Here is a 19,655-nt window from a genome sequence, read left to right on the forward strand (position 1 = left end):
AATAATAATGTTTGAAAGAGAAACATATGTTATTTTTTCTGTCTGTTGATCTCTCGTTTAAAAGTCCTTGGATTTTTCCTTCTAGCTTTAAAACTAGAGGGGTAATAATAATAATAATATAATAATAATAATAATAATGTGTACATTCTGCTTCTCAGGGATGTTATGAGAATTCTAAACTACTACACGCTAATAAAGATGTATTATAATTTTGGAATTAATAGACCAAAGTACTCCATGTAAATAAAGATGTGTTTTATTATAAACGTTCTAACTTCTTCCTTTAGTTTATGGGAAAATGTATTTCATTGACAATGTTGTGTATCTTCAGTTATTCCAAATTCTCTCTTTTCTTCAATGGTTTCTCATTCCTTTTAAACTGCTGGCTTTAAAATATGAAACTCTTGGTATACGGCACATTGGCATTGATAATACTCTTTGTAACCTGTAAAAAATGTTATTAAAAGTTTTCTGGGTTGCAGTTACTTAATCTCGGACACGTTTTTCCATTGGTAAATTATTTCTGAAATTTTCTTCTATGCACAAAAGCTTAGATCTATACATTTTAACTGAGCTTCACAAAGTATGTATTTTGGGTTTGACATTCCCACTTAAATGTTCCTTGTTCTTACTGTGAATCTCAACATTTTTATATTAAATTGCATGGCCATGAGATTAATAATAGCTACAATACAAAGGCAATTCTGACTCCATTTGTTTCATATGAAGTACATAATGTGTTTGCTGATCTGAAGATAGCCACAACACAAACAAAATCCCAAACACTTTTATGATTTGTTCTCCTCATACCGTGTTTCCCCGAAAATAAGACCTAGCCAGACAATCAGCTCTAATGCATCTTTTGGAGCAAAAATTAAAATTAATATATATTATATTTATTATGAAGACCCGGTCTTATTTTTATTATAATAAAATTATAAGACCGGGTCTTATATTAATTTTTTATAATAATTAATTTATTATAATAAAAATAAGACCGGGTCTTATATTAATTTTTGCTCCAAGAGACCCATTAGAACTGATTGTCCGCCTAGGTCTTATTTTCGGGGAAACATGGTATATACAGAACAAATGTGATATGTATGTAAGTGTATCAGATATTTGTTAGTGATGACAAGATATGTATACAGTTTATTCATATTTTTATATTTCATATGATAATCATGTAGTGTTAGTAACTACAAATAAAAATTTCTCATAGGTTAAAGTGAAAGAATTAAAATTACTTTTTATAATAACTATTAATTCTCAGAATTCTTAAAACCTGAAAAAATATGGAATTTGAAGAAATGCAATACCAGGTATTTTAGCAGTTTGTTACTTTTTTTTTTTTTAATGTGTAATGTTTTTTATTATTAGTTTCAGGTGCACAAGACAAAGTAATACTTAGACGTTTATCTTTTATATCCCTCATACTGTGTGAACCCCCCTCTCCCCCCATCCACTAACCCTCTGACATCGCACAGAGCCATTACATTTCCACTGTCTCTGTTCCTAATGCTATACTCCGCTTCTTGTAAGTATATACATATACACATATATACATACATATATATATATACACACACACACACACACACACATATACATACAAACTTGTAGTTGACATTCATTATTGTTCATCTTCAGGTGTACACTGCAGTGATCAGGCATCTACATCATCCCTGAGGTGGTCTCCCTAATGAGACAAGTGTCCATCGGACACCCTGCAAAATCTTTACATTATTGATTACATTCCCCAAATTAATTTTCAGAACCCCGTGGCCATCTTGTGGTTACTGACTATCTTCTAATCCCCTCAGCTTCCCCCTTATCCCCACCCTCCCTCCCATCTAGCAACCCTCAGTTTTTCCTCTTTGTCTCCAAAACTGTTTCTGATTAGTTCATTCACTTAGTCTTTTCTTTAGATAGTTTATTACACTTTTAAAATTAATTTTTTTTAGAATTTCATGTGGCTATAATATAATGTCACTCCAGGAAAATGAACTTTATGCTGTTTTTATTATGCTGCAAAAGTCTGTCACATTTTAGAATGCTTGAAAATTGCTTATGATTAAGTCATGAAATCTGTGCTGTCTTATTTAGCAATGCACTCTGTGTTACAGTTAATCTATTAGGTTTGCCAGCATAATGACTTGTTTAAAAAGTTACAAATCGATCAGTGAGCTGCTGTAAATGAACCTGGCTTGCTCCATTTTTCTCCCCTGCAGGCAGAGCTCACAGTTGGGAGACGAAAAAACATTTAGTGATTCATCATTGCTGGAAAATCTCCAAAACAATCATGTAAGTGACATAAAAGCATTATATTTTCATTAATGAGTGAAAACAAATGATCTTAATTATCTTCCATGTTTATACTTGTTTTAAGTTTTATGATTATTTTTAATAATTATCAAAATCTATTGCCAATTTTTTTTTTACTTAGCCAAAATGAATTCATGGTGATTAGAAATTTAGTTTTAATATTATTATTATCATCAGTAGTCTATATTTTCAAAATGTTTTATGTTGAATATTAGCACACTATTTGTATGAAACAGCTCACTGTTAACAATTTCAAAATATGTACAGAAATGAATTAACCTGCTCAAAATGATAGGCCAGTGCCTAAGCTGTACAATAAGAACTCTCAACATCTGCCACCCATTGTGAAAATTCCACTTATGAAGCGACTGGCACTTATTAAAATTCCGTCAGGTCAAATGGTAGGGTTTCTGGGAGTCATATGCCAAAACTTGAGCTCATGCTCATGACCCCTGAGCGTGCTCCCTCTGTAGTACAGGTGGAGCTCTAACAATGTGTTCCTGGGGGTAGTTTTGTATCCTTTTTTCTTAAGAGAGCCTCCAACCAAATACGAGCTTCATGAAACCTAGACCTAGACTCCCTCTTCCCTCTTGCATCCTCAGGTTCAGTAAATGACACCATCACCTATCTTAGTGCTCTTCTAGGAACTGAAGGGTTGTTTTTGATACCTCCTGGTCCTTCCATCTCCTGATTTATAGTCACCAAGTTCTTGTCAATACTGACTTCTAGAGTATACCCTGAATGTCATCTTCACTTCATTCCCACTCTCACTACCCCAGTCCAGACTACCAGGATCTCCTATGTGAGTTACCATGATAGCCTCCTAACCAGTCTCCTTGTTGCCATTTTTACTCCCCTCCAATTCTTGTTGCGAAAGATGACTGCGGTGATGCAAAGGGAAATCAAGTACCGTCACCTCCCTGTTTGACACCAATCCCTCTTAACTTACAAGGTTAAGTGATCTGGCCCATGCCGAAGTCACCAACTTGGGAGCCACTCTTCCTTTTTTTCTCCTCAGGCCACTGGCTTTCTTGTAAACACGCTGCATTATTTCCTTCTTCAGGATCTTTTCAGTCATGCTTGGTTCCTGCTTGGTGGAAAACTCTGCTCAGGTCCTCATGAGGCTAAAACCCCATCAGCTTAAATATCACATTATCTTGAAAACAGCCACACATTCTCCCAAATCACATTACATGATATTTTCACATTCTCTTCTTTATAGCCCTTTTCAATCTATAAAGAAATAATACTTGTGTATTGATCTGTGTTCTGTTTCCCCCACAAGTCAAAGCTTCCCAGGGCAGGGACCATGTCTGTTTTGTCTACTATTCTAGCCTGAGGACAGTTTTTTCTAACAGTGTCCTGATTTAGTTTCCCAATCACTTCACTTTTTTTTTTTTTTGGTCCAACAACATAGAGGAATATTTTTCTTTATTAATTTGAATGACATTTTTCTTCATCAGGAGCCAGAGAGGCAGACAGATGTTTAATTTAAAAGGTCTGGCTTCTTTTCTCCTATAAACTCTAAGCTGCTTGCCGAAGGGATTCATTTTTATGTCTTCCTCAGGCTGTAAGAGTCCACTGTATGTAGGAATTGCTCAGTCGATTCTTTTTTATTTAATAAAACCTGTGTGAGGTTATGCTTGTCATTTTTGGAGGGAGGGAAGACAAGCATTACAGAGGAATCCCCTGCCATCATCACCCCAACCCAAAGTAGTGGAAACACAGTACAAGTAGGATGCCTAAAATTTACATCTGATCAGGAATTAGAACCAGGTAAATGAACATTTTAGAATTTCTCTCCTGTCTTCTGAGGACAGTATTGACCGTAACTACAGTTTTTACCGTGCAATTTCTATTTGACAACACAAAAGTTGCCTTGTATAAATATTTAGGAAATGAAAGAGAAAGTTCAAGAATGAATGATTTTAGTTAAAACATATTTTCTTCATAATAGATGTGGGCTTCTTAATTGGCTATAACCTCACACCCTCTATATTTAACAGCTATACTCTTAATAGACATAAAGTAGTATTTTTATTGCTAGTGTCAAATGTTTAAATGCAAAAGGCTAAATTATGTGTTTATTTCTTACAGCCAACTGCACCTATAATATGTGAATTCCTTACAATGATGGCAGTTTGTCACACAGCAGTACCAGAGCGAGAAGGCGATAAGATTATTTATCAAGCAGCATCTCCAGGTACAAATGACGCAATTGTGATATATTGTTTTTGGTGGAAAATTTTGAATTTGATACTATCAAGAAAAAAATCAATTTAATTTGAAAAAATAAAATAACCAAGTTATGTTTTGTAGAAAAGAAATTATTTACTAATTAGAAAAACCTTGGCTTTCAGAATTAAATATACATGTTAAAATATAAAACTTTGTGTATATAATTTTTGGTAGATGACATAAATTATATGGAAATTTGAATAACAAAGTTCACACAAGTAAAAAGTACTTTTCTATATGTACATAATAATTTCTCCCTTCTTCATAAAAAACTAATAATAAACTATTAGTCATAAATTCTTTCTGCACATAAGCAGACAGAAAAAGAAAGATCTGTTTGCCTAAATCATATGCATTTTAGAATACCAATTTTGCTTTCCTCTTTTGGAGATGATAATCAATGAGTTTGTGTATTTATTTGGATAAGGACAGTTTATACATTTGAAGGGGTTCCATAGTATATGTATTAGCACTGTTATCAGTAATTTTAGACCTATTTTCAATGTAAAATTGGATAAATAATCGATTTGATTATTGTCAGATTTTAGGAAAGAAGGAACACACTTTGGAGAACTCTGTTATAAATATTTTGAAATATATTCTAAACCACCTGTGACTTTGCAGGATATACCAAATTTCTACTAAGTATAAGAAATGTTACATCTCCTATTGTTGAGAGAGAAACCATGTGAATGTTCTCTTATCCCACACCCTACCCTCAGCAACAAGGTTTGATATACCATGGTGATTAAAGTAAATAATGTATGATGAAGCATCAATTCATTTATATCCATTTAAATTGAATTCTCAATTAATAGGCAGGTTTGTGTCATTCATTTTAGAAAGGTTTTTCTACAGACTATTCTGGAGCAAGGAGTACATTTAAATTTTCCCTCTTGTGTACGACTAAGAGTGAGACTTAATCTTCAGAAATATGACTCTGGGGTCTGTACTTATCTCTGATCCTTAATATTATTCCAGTCATTCCTTTGACATTGTCATATAATTTTAAAAGGAATTTCAATAATGGGCTAGAATAAAAATAATTTTAATTCTTTTAAAATTAAACAGAAAATTATACCACATTAATGTATTTCTCTAGTATCGGGAATAATTTTTATTTCACCATGTATTTGCTTTTAACTGTTTTCCCAAAACAGATGAGGGAGCCTTGGTCAGAGCAGCCAAGCAATTGAATTTTGTTTTCACTGGAAGAACACCTGACTCAGTGATTATAGATTCAGTAAGTTATTTATTTTTATCATTAAAAATAAATTTTCTTTTTCATCAAAGTAATACATATGTATAGCTTCAAAGATAAAATGCACACTACCAAAAGGCTCATAATAAAATGGAGCTTCCCTGCTCCAGTTCCCCTTTCCAAAGCAACCTCCTTCTACTCTTTTATCTCTTTCTTCAGGCATCTATGTATCTCATATATTCAAAAAAATATGCGATTGATGATATGCATTTTGATTCTTCAATTTCAGACGTATCTATTGACTTTCTAGTCAATTATGTGAAATGAGGATTTATCTCTCCTGACTAACCATCCCTTCCCAATATTTTTATAATTATATTACAGTTTTTGGTTAGACTTGAACAAACATCTCTCAAAAGAAGAAATATGAATGGCCCATGAACACATGAAAAGACATTGTTAGTCATCAGGGAAATTAAAATGAAAATCACAATGAGATTCTACTACATGCCACCAAAAGTGCTAAAATGAAAAACATTGGCACCAAGTGTTCATGAAAATACAGAGCAAGTGGAGCACCCAGGTCTTGCTAGTAGATGTGTAACATGATGCAATTGCTTTGGAAAAGCTTTTAGAGTATTCTCATACAGGTGAACATGTACCTGCGCCAGCCATTGTACTCGTAGTTTCCCAGGAGAAATGAAAGCTTATTTCCACAAAAAGATGTCTAGTGGAATGTTCATAGTAGCTTTAGTCATAGTAACCCAAAACTGGAAACAAATCAAATGTCCACTAATAGGACAATGGACAAACTGTGATACACAATGGACTATCTAAACAATAAAAAGGAAGGAATTATTGATTCATTGACAGCATGGATAAATCTCAAAATCATTATGTTAACAACAACAACAAAAAAAAATCAAGCACAAAGGAGTACATATTCTTTAATTTCACTTATGTTCATCTTGAGATTAGGCAAAAGTGATTTGTGGCGTTAGAATTCTGAACACTGGTTGCCTCAGGATCAGGGAGGAGATTGATTGGAAATGGTCACAAAGGAATTTATGGGGTGATGGTTACACCAAGTATGCCTTTGTCAAACTGTATAATTTTCATTGAACTGTACATTTAAGGTCTGTGTACTTTATGGCATATAAATTATATCTCATTAAAATGTTTAGTGTTTATGTTATTACACATGTACCGGTATTCATTATTACACCTGTACCAGCTGAACATTGTTGTATTCAGCAATTATTCTCTTGTTTTAATTTTGTTTCCTGACATAAAACTATTTCCTGAAAATAATTCTTTCCTTTATTTCCTAATAATAAATCCCTCTCTTTTTGAATTGCTTAATTTTCTTTCTACCTATTCTTGATTGTCCACCTTCAAGAACACTTGTATCAGATAATCTGTCCGTTGGCAATTCTGTTCCTGAGTCATCACTCTTGACTCTCTCCTTGCTCTGGGTCAGTTTTGTTCTATGGCCTTCTTCTGTGGCATTTTGGAATTCCTTTTGATTTTCTCCTGTTTTAGACTATTTCCTATATCTCAAATCTTCTTCCTTAGTGAACTCTTTTATTTTGGTGGAACATGTACTCTGTCCATGTGGTCAGGTTAAAAAGTTGTTACAGAAGCAGAGGACGTAATAGTGATAGCTGTCAGCAAACCCCCCTCCTGACTCTCAGGACTCTATGAGGTACGAGGTGACAGTTCTCAGTCTTGCTCAGAGTTGTCACCCTGGAATCACTTTCATATCTTTCTGGGGACTTTCTTTACCTCTATCCTGTGTTAGATATTTTAATTCCTAAATCCTATATCTTCCTTATTCTTGATTTACTCTTGTTTTTGTGGAACACGTTCTTTAGTGGCTTCTTAAGAAATGATGCATGGGGAATTATTTATTTATTTATTTATTTTAGTCCTTTTAAGTCTAAACATTTTTTTGTCTTACCATTATACTTAATAATTTTTAGTCTGGCTGAATATAGAATTCCAGAGTGGAACTCATTTTCCTTAAGAATTTTGATTGTTTGACTATCTTCTGGCTTCCAGTACACCAAATTGAGAAGTCAGAAGCCACTGTGATTCCACATCTTTTGTGACTTGCTCCCACCCCCTCTCTCTGGAAAGTTGTAGGAACTTCTTTCTCCCAAGAGTTCTGAAAGTTTATGATCGTGTGCCTTAGTGGGAATATTTTAATGTATTATACTGAGTAGTAAGTGGACCCTTTTCCATTTGGACATTGATATGCTATCTTTCAGTTCTGGAAATTTTTCTCGAATTATTCCATTTTCCTTCCTTTTTGCTCTGCTCTCTTTAGAATCTTTGAACTAAACTTTTAACTTTTTTCTCATGCTTTTCAGATCTTTCCCTTTTTGTTCTACTTTTAGGAAGTTTTCCTCAGCTTTGTCTTCTTAGCCTTCTATTGATTTTTATTCTCTGCTATCATATTTTTGATTTCCAGAAGCCTTTTTTGTTCTTTAAATATTTCTTTTTTAATAGTATTCTGTTTTTGTTTCATGAATGTCATACTTATGTTACTTCTCTGAGGGAAATGATAGTTTTTTTTGAAGTTCTCATTTAAAAAGAAATGTATAAGCATTACAATTTAATTAAACAATAGACTTTTACCAGAATATAAAATGGTCTTAAACTATCCCTGCAGTTGTTCTTTTGCAGTGATTATTATTTTGGAAAAAGCATACTTTACCAAAAATTAAACATCAGCTTTCAAATGTTCTTTTTCAAAGTTCCTCATTTTTCACTTAGGAGAAAACAACATCATGTAATTATTACATTCCTTGCATATGGGATGTATGATAGACTATACGAAGTCTTTGACAAGAACTGCAATATGCAGAAGAATAAGGCCAGTCTCCTCCTATACCACCAAAAAGCAGCACACAGGGTATACATATTAATACCCCAAACATAAGAGTAGTTACAAGTGATCTTATTGTTTCAAACATTTTCTTCATGGATCCCATTAGAAAGCATATACTGGCTAGTGCAGCAATATTTTCAAGGGTATGAAGCACTGTAAAAGTTGTATACCATCAGGAAGCCACAGCAGTGCAGTCCAAATATAGAAGAAAATGCTACAGAAGAAGCATGTGACTAACTACTTCAATCTGGTGTTGACACGAAGTAAAGAGGCATCCAGAGCCTGCTCACCAGCCCCACGGGCCCATCAGGAAACCCAGAACCTGTAACTTCATGGGCTGACGTGAAGTTTTATTTTTGAACTGTCTTTCCTCCACTTGCTTTGATCTATGTGTTTTGGGTATCACTGTGCCATGTTAGTGGCTTTCCTTAGATGTCTGTTTCTCTTTGGGATTCTCGTGGTTAAGCGTGAGGCAGTTCTGTGCATGAGGGTATTTTCCAACATTGAGCTTCACTATAGGGTGGCCTCATGGGATTAGTTTGGAAGGTTGCGGTGTCTGTTCCTTTAAGGCTTCTCTTGGGCTTGTTGGATTCTCCAGAGAGTGATCTCCAAGTTTCTGCCTGGAAAGGTCTGGCTGCCACAATGTAGGGAACTGAGGAAGTCTGGGTATGGGGGCCCAGCATTTAGTATAAATATAACAGTGCCGTATCTTCAACTTTGCCAGTCAGCTTCCAGAGAGATGTTTGCCAGTCAGCTTCCAGAGAGATGATCCTGTTCCACCCTTTATAGCACAAAACCTCTGGTCTTCTGTCAGCGTGCAGGAAGGGCCCATGCTGATCACTGCTCTTCAGATAGCTCTGACCCGGTTCTCCCATCCTTTACTGCACAACCTTTTAAGGATTACGTGGTACCAGTCGGGTTGGTTCTTAGCTTTCCCCAGGACTACTGTCGCATTTTACCTTCTTGTATCTGCTAAGTAAGGTACCACTCATGGATCTCTGTTCTATCTTCCAAATTTTTAGTGCTGCTGTCTCTTTTCTTATTTTCCTGCCATAACAAGTTTCTTTCCTTCTTTTTAAGTGTTTACTATAATTTTAGTGGGGCTTTGGGAAGGACAGAAATTAAACCTGTATGGTTAGTCTTCCATCTTAACCAGAAAGTACGTTCAATTACAGATGATGTATTTCAGAAGGGGCGATTTGTTAGTGTTAACATTGTTTACCTTAAAATGTCATGACTTAGGGTTCATTTCCAAGAAGCCAAAGATCCTTCCAACTTTATGTGATCATGTATTACTTTTCTTCATAGCTGGGGCAAGAAGAAAGATACGAATTGCTCAATGTCCTGGAGTTCACCAGGTAAAACATCTGCTCTGTGATTTGTGCCTATTAGATAAATTTTTATCTATTGTTATTTTTTCCCTTTTAAATAATTAGTAAGTATGCTTTATTTTGATTTAACTAAATTTACTTAGATAAAATATTAAATTAAAATCTTCAGTACAGTATGTACTTACAAGAAGCGGAGTGCAGCATTAGGAATAGAGACAGTGGAAATGTGACAGCTCTGTGCGATGTCAGAGGGGTAGTGGATGGGGGGAGGGGGGTTCACACAATGTGAGGGATATAAATGATAAATGTCTAAGTATTACTTTGTCTTGTGCACCTGAAACTAATAAAAAGAAAACTGTTGTTGCAGAAAAAAAAGAAATACTTATCCTTGATATTAGGGAGACTACTTTGTGATACTTGGCAGCTATATACTGTTGAATGCAAGTAACCTATTTTTATTAAATATTTGTTCATTTACCAAAAAAATCTTCAGTACAATTTTTAATTGACATAGCTATAGATAAATCATAAATAGCTTCCTTCAAAATAGCACAAGGTATGACTCCTGAAGATAGTGTAAAAATATCTTTGAACATAACTGTCTGCATCACAACCGCGGGGTATATATAGGACCAGGAGTCTTTTGGCTTGTGAGCTGGAAACACTGTTATACTCAGAGGGGCCACTGTTTATGTGGAGTGATGATGAATGTGTTAGGAACCCACCATTCTAATGATGTGCTCGTTAGATCTAAGTGTCTTTGGGATTTTGCAAAACATACCCATCTCTCTGTTAGGTATAAAATCGTTTATCACCTAGTGAGCAAAGCAAGAAGCAGACAGGTTAACCAACTTGATTTCTAGAAGTCACATAATAGGGGCCTTTCATTATAATCAGTGATATCTCTAGGAGTTTTCGGCTTTTTATTCCTGTGTGACTATGTAGTTTTTTCAACTAACCTACAGTCTTGGGGAAATTAGGCCTCCGCTACAAACAGGAGTGTCTTGCATTCACAGGATGCTCCAGCCAGGAAGGCTCCAGCCAGGAAGTAACGCTGCTGTTCAAGGAAATAAGTGCCCAATTTTTTTCTTGAACTTTCTCCCACATAAGGCAGGCTTGTATGCTGACTAGAAAAGGCATTTCCTTTTCTCTGCCAGCTTTGGTTGCTGTCTTGGTTGGGAGTGGCTACATGCCAGTGGTTAATATAAAAAATAATGGGGCCTATCTAATTTATTGTTTAAACACTGTCTTATTTACTTGTATGCACTGAAAGTCTCAAAGGAAAGTGCATAAGAACTTGGATGATTAACTGTAACAGAGTATTCCTGAAACGTATCCCCCTTCTCTTTTTTTTTATTTCATGTCAAAGTGACTGTTTCTCCTAAGCCTCCTTGTATTATAAAAATATTATAAATAGTATATCAGTTAGCATTTTAATATATTTGTTTATTAACACACACTTAGAAGCATTATCTAAGTGATAAGCGCCATGAAGAAAAATAAAGCCTGAAACCTATAGAATTTTATTCACCGATGTCACACCAATAAATTCAATAAAATTTAAAAGAAAGAAAAATAAAGCAAGGTTAGGAGTTGAAGCTTTTTCAGGATGCTGTGATGGAGGCAGGCTTAAGGATGAAAGTGAGGAAAGTGAATATGGTGGTATAAACACAGTCTCTCAAAGACATTGTGGTTTAGACCTCGATGATGGTAATGAAAATACAGTGAAGTTGATAGAATTCAGATATTTTTTCAAGTATGTCAAGGGACTTTGGGATGGATTGGATGTGGAAGGAGAAAGGAGAGAGGGATTATAGCCCATGGCATGAGCAGCTGAATGGATAAAGGTACCATTTACAGAGATGGTACACGCAGGAATAGGAATAGATGTGGAGGATGAGAGGTTTGAATCGTTCAGTGTCACATGCCTGTGAGATATAAAAATGGCAGTGTCAGAGGTAGGCAGTTGGATATAAGGGCTTAAAGCATAAAAGAAAAGCCTGGCTGAAATATAATTTGGTAGTCACCGGCGTGTAAATGGTATTTAAAGCCATAAAGATGAGTTGGGTCTCCTGGATATAAAATACAAAGTGAGGGAAACCAAAAGGCGGAGGATTGACCTATGAGTAACTCCAACTTGTAAGGGTGGATTAGGAAAAGAGGAATCAGCAAGAGAGACTGCTTTGTGGATAGAGAAGTGGAGGATAAAAAGAGGATAATGCTACAGAGCCAAGGGAAGAGAGGGATTCGAGGGGAGAGGTCATGTGTGTCAGAAACTGCTGCAAGGTCAGGTACGAGAAAGGCTGAAAAGTGTGTGTTGGATTTAGCCATTTCGTGGAATGGTGGTGGGAGAAGTGTGATGGGAAGGAGAGGGAAGTGGAAACAGTGGGTGTAGCGATCGCGATTATTTGGAAAGTTGAGCTGTGAAGGATGGTAGGGATCGAGTTCGAAGGGGATGTGGCTCGATGGGGGAGAGCTGTTTGGGGTGAGTTTCATAGGAGAGAGACTAGAACGGATTGAAACAACTGAGGAGGAGGATCCATTCTAGAAGAGGATAGAGATTCAGGAGAGAGCACCGTAAGTCTAGGAGTCAGGGTACTAAGAAAGTGCCGTGAGAGAAGGTTCACGGCCCAAGTGAAAGGAAGGTCTCTGATAGGAAAAGAAACACTTTAGATAATTGTACCTAAAGCTGTAAGGTACAATTATCTCTGTATCAAGAAAAGAGACAGATGTACAGTGGATAAATGTGTAGGTCTTAATGGCAGAAGAAAGAGGGATTCCTTGTCTGAAGCTCCCATCCAGGTGAACTGCAATGAGGATGCACTAGAAACTTGGAGAATGGAGAAGGTATTCATTCCTGTGGAGAGTGTGAAAGGAAGCTTGTTAGAAAAATTTCGTGGGTTACTGGGCAGTAGGGAGCATCCAGTTGACGTTGTGTCATGTATTTACTAATCACTGTGGATGGATGACTTTTCTCCAGCAATATCCACTGACTCTGATGTACCACAGAAAGGGTTCTCATTCACCCAGGATTTGGGAGTGTTGCCAGGAAAAGAGAAGAGCAAGGAAGTTGATGAGTTTGGGATCTTGTTATCAAAGCTGGGTTAAGAGAGAAGAATATACAGATGTCATTGCAATTACAGAGGCCCAATTAAATGTATTCCTAAAACACAGGGATGGAGATTGGCGGTGCTAATACAGCCATGTGTCACTTAACGACAGGGATACGTTCTGCGAAATGTGTGATTAGGTGATTTCATCATGTTAGGGACTCTGATGAGCAAAACAACACGAGGGTAAATCAAGCACGAGAAAATGATGCAATCAAGAGAGGAAGGGAACATGAGATATATGAGGCTGCTGCTGGCGTAACGTGGCATATGTTTTACAGCAAGCTTTTTTTTTTAATAACCAGAAAGAGTACACTCTAAAATAACTATAAAAATCATAGCATGGTCAATCCGTAAACCAGTAAGATAGTCATCTGTTATCATCGTTAAGTACTATGTACTGTACATAATTGTATGTGCTATACTCGTATACAATTGGCAGTGGTTTGTTTATATCAGTATCACTACAAACAGGTGAGTGATGTGTTTGCACGATGACATTGTGATGGATTCAATAGGTGATAGGAATTTTTCAACTCCATTATGATCTTATGGGACCTCCGTCACAAATGCAGTTTGTCATTGACGGAAACGCCGTTATGTGGTGCCTTACTATGCAATGGAGATTATAGGTGGAGAAAAGGAGGATTGAATATTTTGAGATAGCTCTGAAAGAAACTCCCGGCTGTATGCTATGACATCATTTCTAACTGCTCCTTAATATGGAACTTGTCCCAGTTTTTCAGCAGCAGAACATTATAAGGTAAAACAAACAGATGCAGACACTTGAGAAGTCCCTTTTTCCGCTCGTTTCTGGAGAGAATGCTTATACACGCTTGGTTCCCAATGGGGCTTATCCTGTGCGGTGCTGTACCAGCTTGTTCTCTTCAGTGTTATTTGCTGTCTGTTTGCTAATGCTTTGAAAGATGTTGTATGTTTGACTCTCAGTTTTTATTCAACTGTTTATATCACCAGCACAGTGTTAAAATATTAGCTTAGCTTTGTAATATAAATTATTTTTTTTCACATGATGCCAGTGGTTTGCTAGTAATCATTTAGAAACAATAGTTGGGAATGCTTAAGTCACTTTTAAAGTGCTGGTGTTTTCCTTTACATGTGATTGGGTATGTACTTAAAATTGATTATGATTTCTGATTTTAATAAAAGCTGTAAGGTACAATTATCTTAAAAGATACCAGCTTAAATTTTTCTTTTTTTTAATCTGAACACACTGAACCAGAATTCCCCTCTATCCTGGTGGGTACTAACTCCTGCAGGTCTCTAAAGAGCTGTTTGTAAATTGTTCCTCTAGGGCAGCAGATGGTACCCTGGTGCCTTAAAAAACATAACGTAACTTTCAAAGGTACCCATTGTACACCCAGAGGATGGTTTGTGTATGTGGAGGGATACGGCTCATAATTTGGTCAAATTTATTTTTTCACTGTGAGTATTAAAATATATGAGGCATGACAAACATATATATGCATATGCTCAGTATGATGACACACTATGGAAAACCTTTTTCTTTCAGTACTAGAAAAAGAATGTCAGTGATTGTTCGCACTCCATCCGGGAAGTTACGACTTTACTGCAAAGGAGCTGTAAGTTTTTATTTTTGTCTTTTGCAGTTTAGATTTATGATGGTTTATAATGTACATGTTAAGCATTCTTCTATGGAAATGTAACACAGATGTTTAGCATGAAGTTGCTGACATCTACTTTTGTTGGTGTTTTATGGTAATAGTGTTCAGCCTCTGGTGAAATGTGGAGTTCCTTCTGGGTAAATTTGGTGCTTTGAAAAGTTTGGCCTAGGTTATTTATATAATTTAAGTTTTGATACATAATATTTGAGGTTTATATTATATAAATATGAAGACACTTACAGAAAGTATTTTTTAAATTGTATTAGAAATGTAGTGAGCCACACCAGTTTGAATGCAGTTTTTTAAAGACCATAGAAATGAGGGGAAATTTGGATCACAATTACTGCTATAATTTCTTCATGAAATGATCACTATTTGTCTGACATTGTTGTAATTATAACAGAATTTCTAACTATTGGTTGGGTTTGGTATATTGACAGAAACAGTAATATGTTTTGCTAACTGAATTTTCCTAGTAAAAATATGTTTGCACTCTTGGAAAAATAAGGAATCTACTAATCAGAACCTTTTGTTGTTGTTCTTTAAAATAGTAAGTCCTTTCCTTCTGAATTATCCTTTCCAAGTACCTAGTCTACTTGGACTAGTCAGGTAACTTACTAACTTGGAACTTTGAAGTTTTCAATATAATCAACAGACTTGCTTTATCTCATGGAACTTGGAAATAATTTCTGAAGAAGCTCAAACTTATTACTTAATTCCTGTTGAGGGTGTTTTTCAATGCCTTGGTTTTGAAGCATTGAAATGCAATTTTCCAATGCCTTGGTTTTGAAGCATTTGGTAGAACTAGTTCTGATGTTTCATGAATTTAGATTTAGAATTCTTTTGGATGCTGATTCAAACAATTGACATTTATTAGTTGTGTGTGTTTTATCTACCAGACTTTGATCTGGATGTTGGAGATAGGAAAATGAGATCCAAGACTTGTCATGAGCTTAAGACTAGTCAGGGAAATATATATAAAGAGATTAGGATAAAATATTAAGATGTCTTGTAAAGATCTTCCACACCTCAGTGATAACATTCAGTGCTAAGGGACTAAAGAGAGCCTTTAAGACCTCCCACTTTAAATGGTTGCTATCTGTCCAGTTTACGGTACCCAGCTCACATTCTGTCTTTCTTACTTTTGAGTAATCTCTACCTAGAAGCTTTGTTTGAAAGTTAAAGCATTATATAAAAAATAAAAACATTTGATCTCCTTTTTGAATAATCACAGAGAGACTTTGCACACACAGTTTCCTCCCCCATTCCCAAATTGGCTGTGAATTATGGTTAAATACTGAAAAAGCATAAACATATGAAATAGTAAGTTCCATTTGAGAACTACAGGTGCTTTGGCAGGGAATAGCAGAACGCAAGGCTGGAAAGATGGGCCTGAGTTAAGTCATGGGGTTTTTTTCCATGCTCAAGAACTTGTACCTTTTCTTTTGGATTGTTCTGATGACATTTAGGAAGATAAGTTGACGCAGAAAAGAGATGCATACAGAGTTACCAGCTGAGGTTATTGACAGTAGTCCAGACAAGAGTTGAGAACGATCTGAACCAAGACATTTGCAGGGAGGATTAAGAGAACAGAGATTTAGGACTTAGTAATTGATTACATATGGGTGATGAGGAAAAAGGTGACCTAGGATTATTACCAGATTTCTACTTGGCTAATTGGGTTTACTAAAGTGATACCATTTACCAAGATGGAGGATTGGGAGCTACATCTGGGCCATAACGCAGAAATACTTGAATCTCACAGGGGAAGAAATCTGGGATGCCGATACAGATTTAGGAGTTAATAAGTACAGCTGGAAACTAAAAGCAGGGGGTTAATGAGATCTCATATGAAGAAAATATTACAGGAATAGAGAGCAGGACTAAAGGTGAAAAGTAGAGGATCCAAGAGGGGAGACTGAAATTTGGAGGAGAGTCTGAGGAGTCTGCTGATTCCTTGGTAGAGGGACTAGTTAACAGTGGCAAGTGCAACAAAATAGTAATAAAAGTCAATTAAGAAGTTATCGATAATACTTCCCAGGCAAGATAGCATAGTCTGTTCATACTTTGATGTATCTCCTCTATCCAAAATCAGAGCAGTAATGGTATAGTATAAAGAGAAAACAGAAAGATAAAACCAGACTCAAAAGCAAGATAAATATTTTTTAGACCAAAATAGGAATAGAAAATCAAAGTGGTACATTGAAATGATGCTTGAGCTGAGTAGGGTGGGAGTCCCAGGCTTTGGGTTTGGAACTGGGGAGCAGTGGGCTGAAGTTCAGTTTCTGTGGGGCCATTGGGGCACATAGTGCTTTCTGTAAAATGCAGACGGGAGTCCAGCCTCCTTCTTCGAAGACTGAGACAGCAGTGCTTTTTCTAATCGTGAGATGAGGCAAAGTAAAGCTCTTGCCAACCTCTGCTAGGGATTATAGAAACCCACTAGAGTAGGATGTGGGCAAAGAGGGAGAAAGCAAGAGCAAAACGGAGACACATGAGGAAAACTCATCATGCCAAAGAGAGAACAAGCACATAAACCAGTGGGCCATGAATTCACTTCAGATGAAGTCATCTGTGTATACCAGTCTGACAAAGGTGTTTACAGCTCAGCGTGATAAAGAAATTATTATTTTAATGAAAAAAGAATATGGGGGAGGGAAGAAGGGGAATACCTATAAGATAAAGTAGAAATCATTAATAAATTTAAGAAAAAACATCAGTAGGTGAGATAACCTCTAGATTAGACAGAGTTGAAGGGGTGGGGATGAAGTTAGTGAATTGGAAGATAATACTGAAGAGTTCATCTAAATTATAACACAAAGAGATTGTAGGTGGTTGGAGGTGTGTGGGGTGTGTGTGTGTGTGTGTGCGCGCGCTTATGGATGACTCATTTTCTTGTTTCCGGATTTTTTGCAGTGAGAATGTCTTACTTTGTTAACTTTTAAATGAAAAAAAGTATACAATACACAATTTATATCTGCAATAGAAGCCAATATAGAAAAAGTTACATTTACACAAAAATTTAACTTACTCAAGAAGATAAAAATCTTAACTCCAATACTCATATACCAGCGAAGAAATTAGAAACTTGATTAATACACTTAATGTTGTAAGGACCTTAAAGTCACTGAAAATTTCAAATGAAGAGCCCCCTAAGTAAAATTCTGTGCCATATGCCGAAAGACCACATCTGAAATTAGTTATTTTTAGCAGTTCACCACCACATCAGTGGCAAAGTATAGATAATTCTGAGTGGCACACATAAACCCAGAGAGTGTTTGTCTACGTTTAAATGTAGATGTGTCTAAATGTCTTCAGCAAACATTCCGGTTCATAAGGGCCCAAGCTTATTGCATCAGGTCAGTCTTGTTGTTTAACTTGACAACAAGATCATGTTCCTTGATGATGATTGGCTACTTTATAGCAAGATCATCTAGATAATTTCAGTATAAATTGCAGTGCTTCAATAAGTAATTATTGAGGCCTCTTTTTCCTACTTGCTCCCTTCCTATTGTTGACCCTTGCACTTCATGGTAGGCCTTTATTTGAGAATATTGTCTAATGTGGTATTCCATAAAGTGAAATTTCAAGATAATCGGGGATTACTTCAAATATTTTATTCATTTAGCACATTTTTTGAACACCTGCTATGTGCAAGGCACTGTAGGTAAAGACAGAGCAGCACTGGAACTTCAGTCTAAAAGATGAATAAGAAAACAAGTGTTTGAATGAAAATTCACCTAAGCATTTTCATCAAGAAGCCCTAGGCCCTTTACAGAAGTGACTATAACCTGACCTCACCGTGCCAATCCAGCAGCAGACCCTCACCGTGATTTTCCACTTGGACGTGGCCAAAGCCTAGGACACCAGATTCGTAAATCCAGTGAGGATTTTCTGTAAAAGTAGACTCAGTAGGTTCTAAATCTGATCCTAGGGGATGCACATGCTCTAATTCCTGTGAAGAAACCTTTTTGGTTCCTAACAATATACCAAATATTTGACATAGCCCCTCTGAATAAATGAGTGTTACTTTGGGAGAGAAGGTATCTGTATGTATATATTTTTCACATTTAAGCATGGCCATTTGTGATTGTCATTTAAAAACATGATGTACAATTCATGCAGAAAAGCCCATTCTGAGCCCAGCTTTCCTTGATAGTATAAAGAAGTTGGAAAATGCTCCTGTTACAAGCATCGGTGTCTGTCACAAATTGCATCAGTTGACTGCACTGCAGAAATTCATCTCGCTGGCCTTATTATCACTGTTGTTTACATGATTTTAATTTTTGAAAGATTTTTTTAAATTTATTTTTTCAAATTAGTTTTCAAATGGCCTATTTTAATTTCACTGAAAGTTTATTAGCCTCTGGAAAAAATAGAGTTCGTAAGTTATACCTTGCATTCTCAGAAAGGAACCATGAGGGGAAATTATCATTTCCTTTTGCTTTGCCCCCCTTCCCATTCTGCCACTGAAAAATGAAAAGAAATTCATAATTGGGACCTGGAATATTCCATGTGTTCTGAGGTCACTAAGTTCTGTTTCTCTCAAGGGTTCTAAATCATAGTCCATTAGCCTGCCTCCAAATCTCAGCCCTGAGACTAGAGACCCCAAAATGGGTAATACCACTGAGAAAGTAATTACAGGTAAATGATTTATTTTTTCCTGGTCTAATAAAATCGTGAAGGTTGAATACTAAAATTCTCAAAACATTAAACCCAAGCCAAAGAATAACTGAAGGAAAAATAGACAATGTATAAAGGGGCAAAAATTGGAGAAACATAAGTGGTGCATGAAAGTAAAGCTGAAAAGGATTTTAAAGGTAACCTAGCAATTGGATTTGACAGACTAAGTAAATTGAGTCTTAAAGCTAAGTGGCACAATCAGAAATATCCAGCTCTAAGGCAATGCTAGGTCTA

At 36.0% G+C, this 19,655-nt stretch overlaps 1 protein-coding gene across 7 annotated transcripts in view; it reads left to right on the forward strand.

The window, feature by feature from the left end:
- ATP8A1 (ATPase phospholipid transporting 8A1) overlaps positions 1-19,655 on the forward strand; it is a 214,387-nt gene that overhangs the window by 88,959 nt on the left and 105,773 nt on the right. For all 7 annotated transcript variants that reach the window (XM_033105824.1, XM_033105825.1, XM_033105822.1 and 4 more), the window contains 5 exons: positions 2,232-2,304; positions 4,423-4,528; positions 5,724-5,806; positions 9,966-10,015; positions 14,630-14,699. In XM_033105824.1, coding sequence (XP_032961715.1) covers positions 2,232-2,304; positions 4,423-4,528; positions 5,724-5,806; positions 9,966-10,015; positions 14,630-14,699 — 382 coding nt within the window. The remainder of the gene's footprint in view (positions 1-2,231; positions 2,305-4,422; positions 4,529-5,723; positions 5,807-9,965; positions 10,016-14,629; positions 14,700-19,655) is intronic.

The sequence above is a fragment of the Rhinolophus ferrumequinum genome, chromosome 5, assembly GCF_004115265.2.
Source record: "Rhinolophus ferrumequinum isolate MPI-CBG mRhiFer1 chromosome 5, mRhiFer1_v1.p, whole genome shotgun sequence".
Taxonomy (NCBI): Eukaryota; Metazoa; Chordata; class Mammalia; order Chiroptera; family Rhinolophidae; genus Rhinolophus; species Rhinolophus ferrumequinum.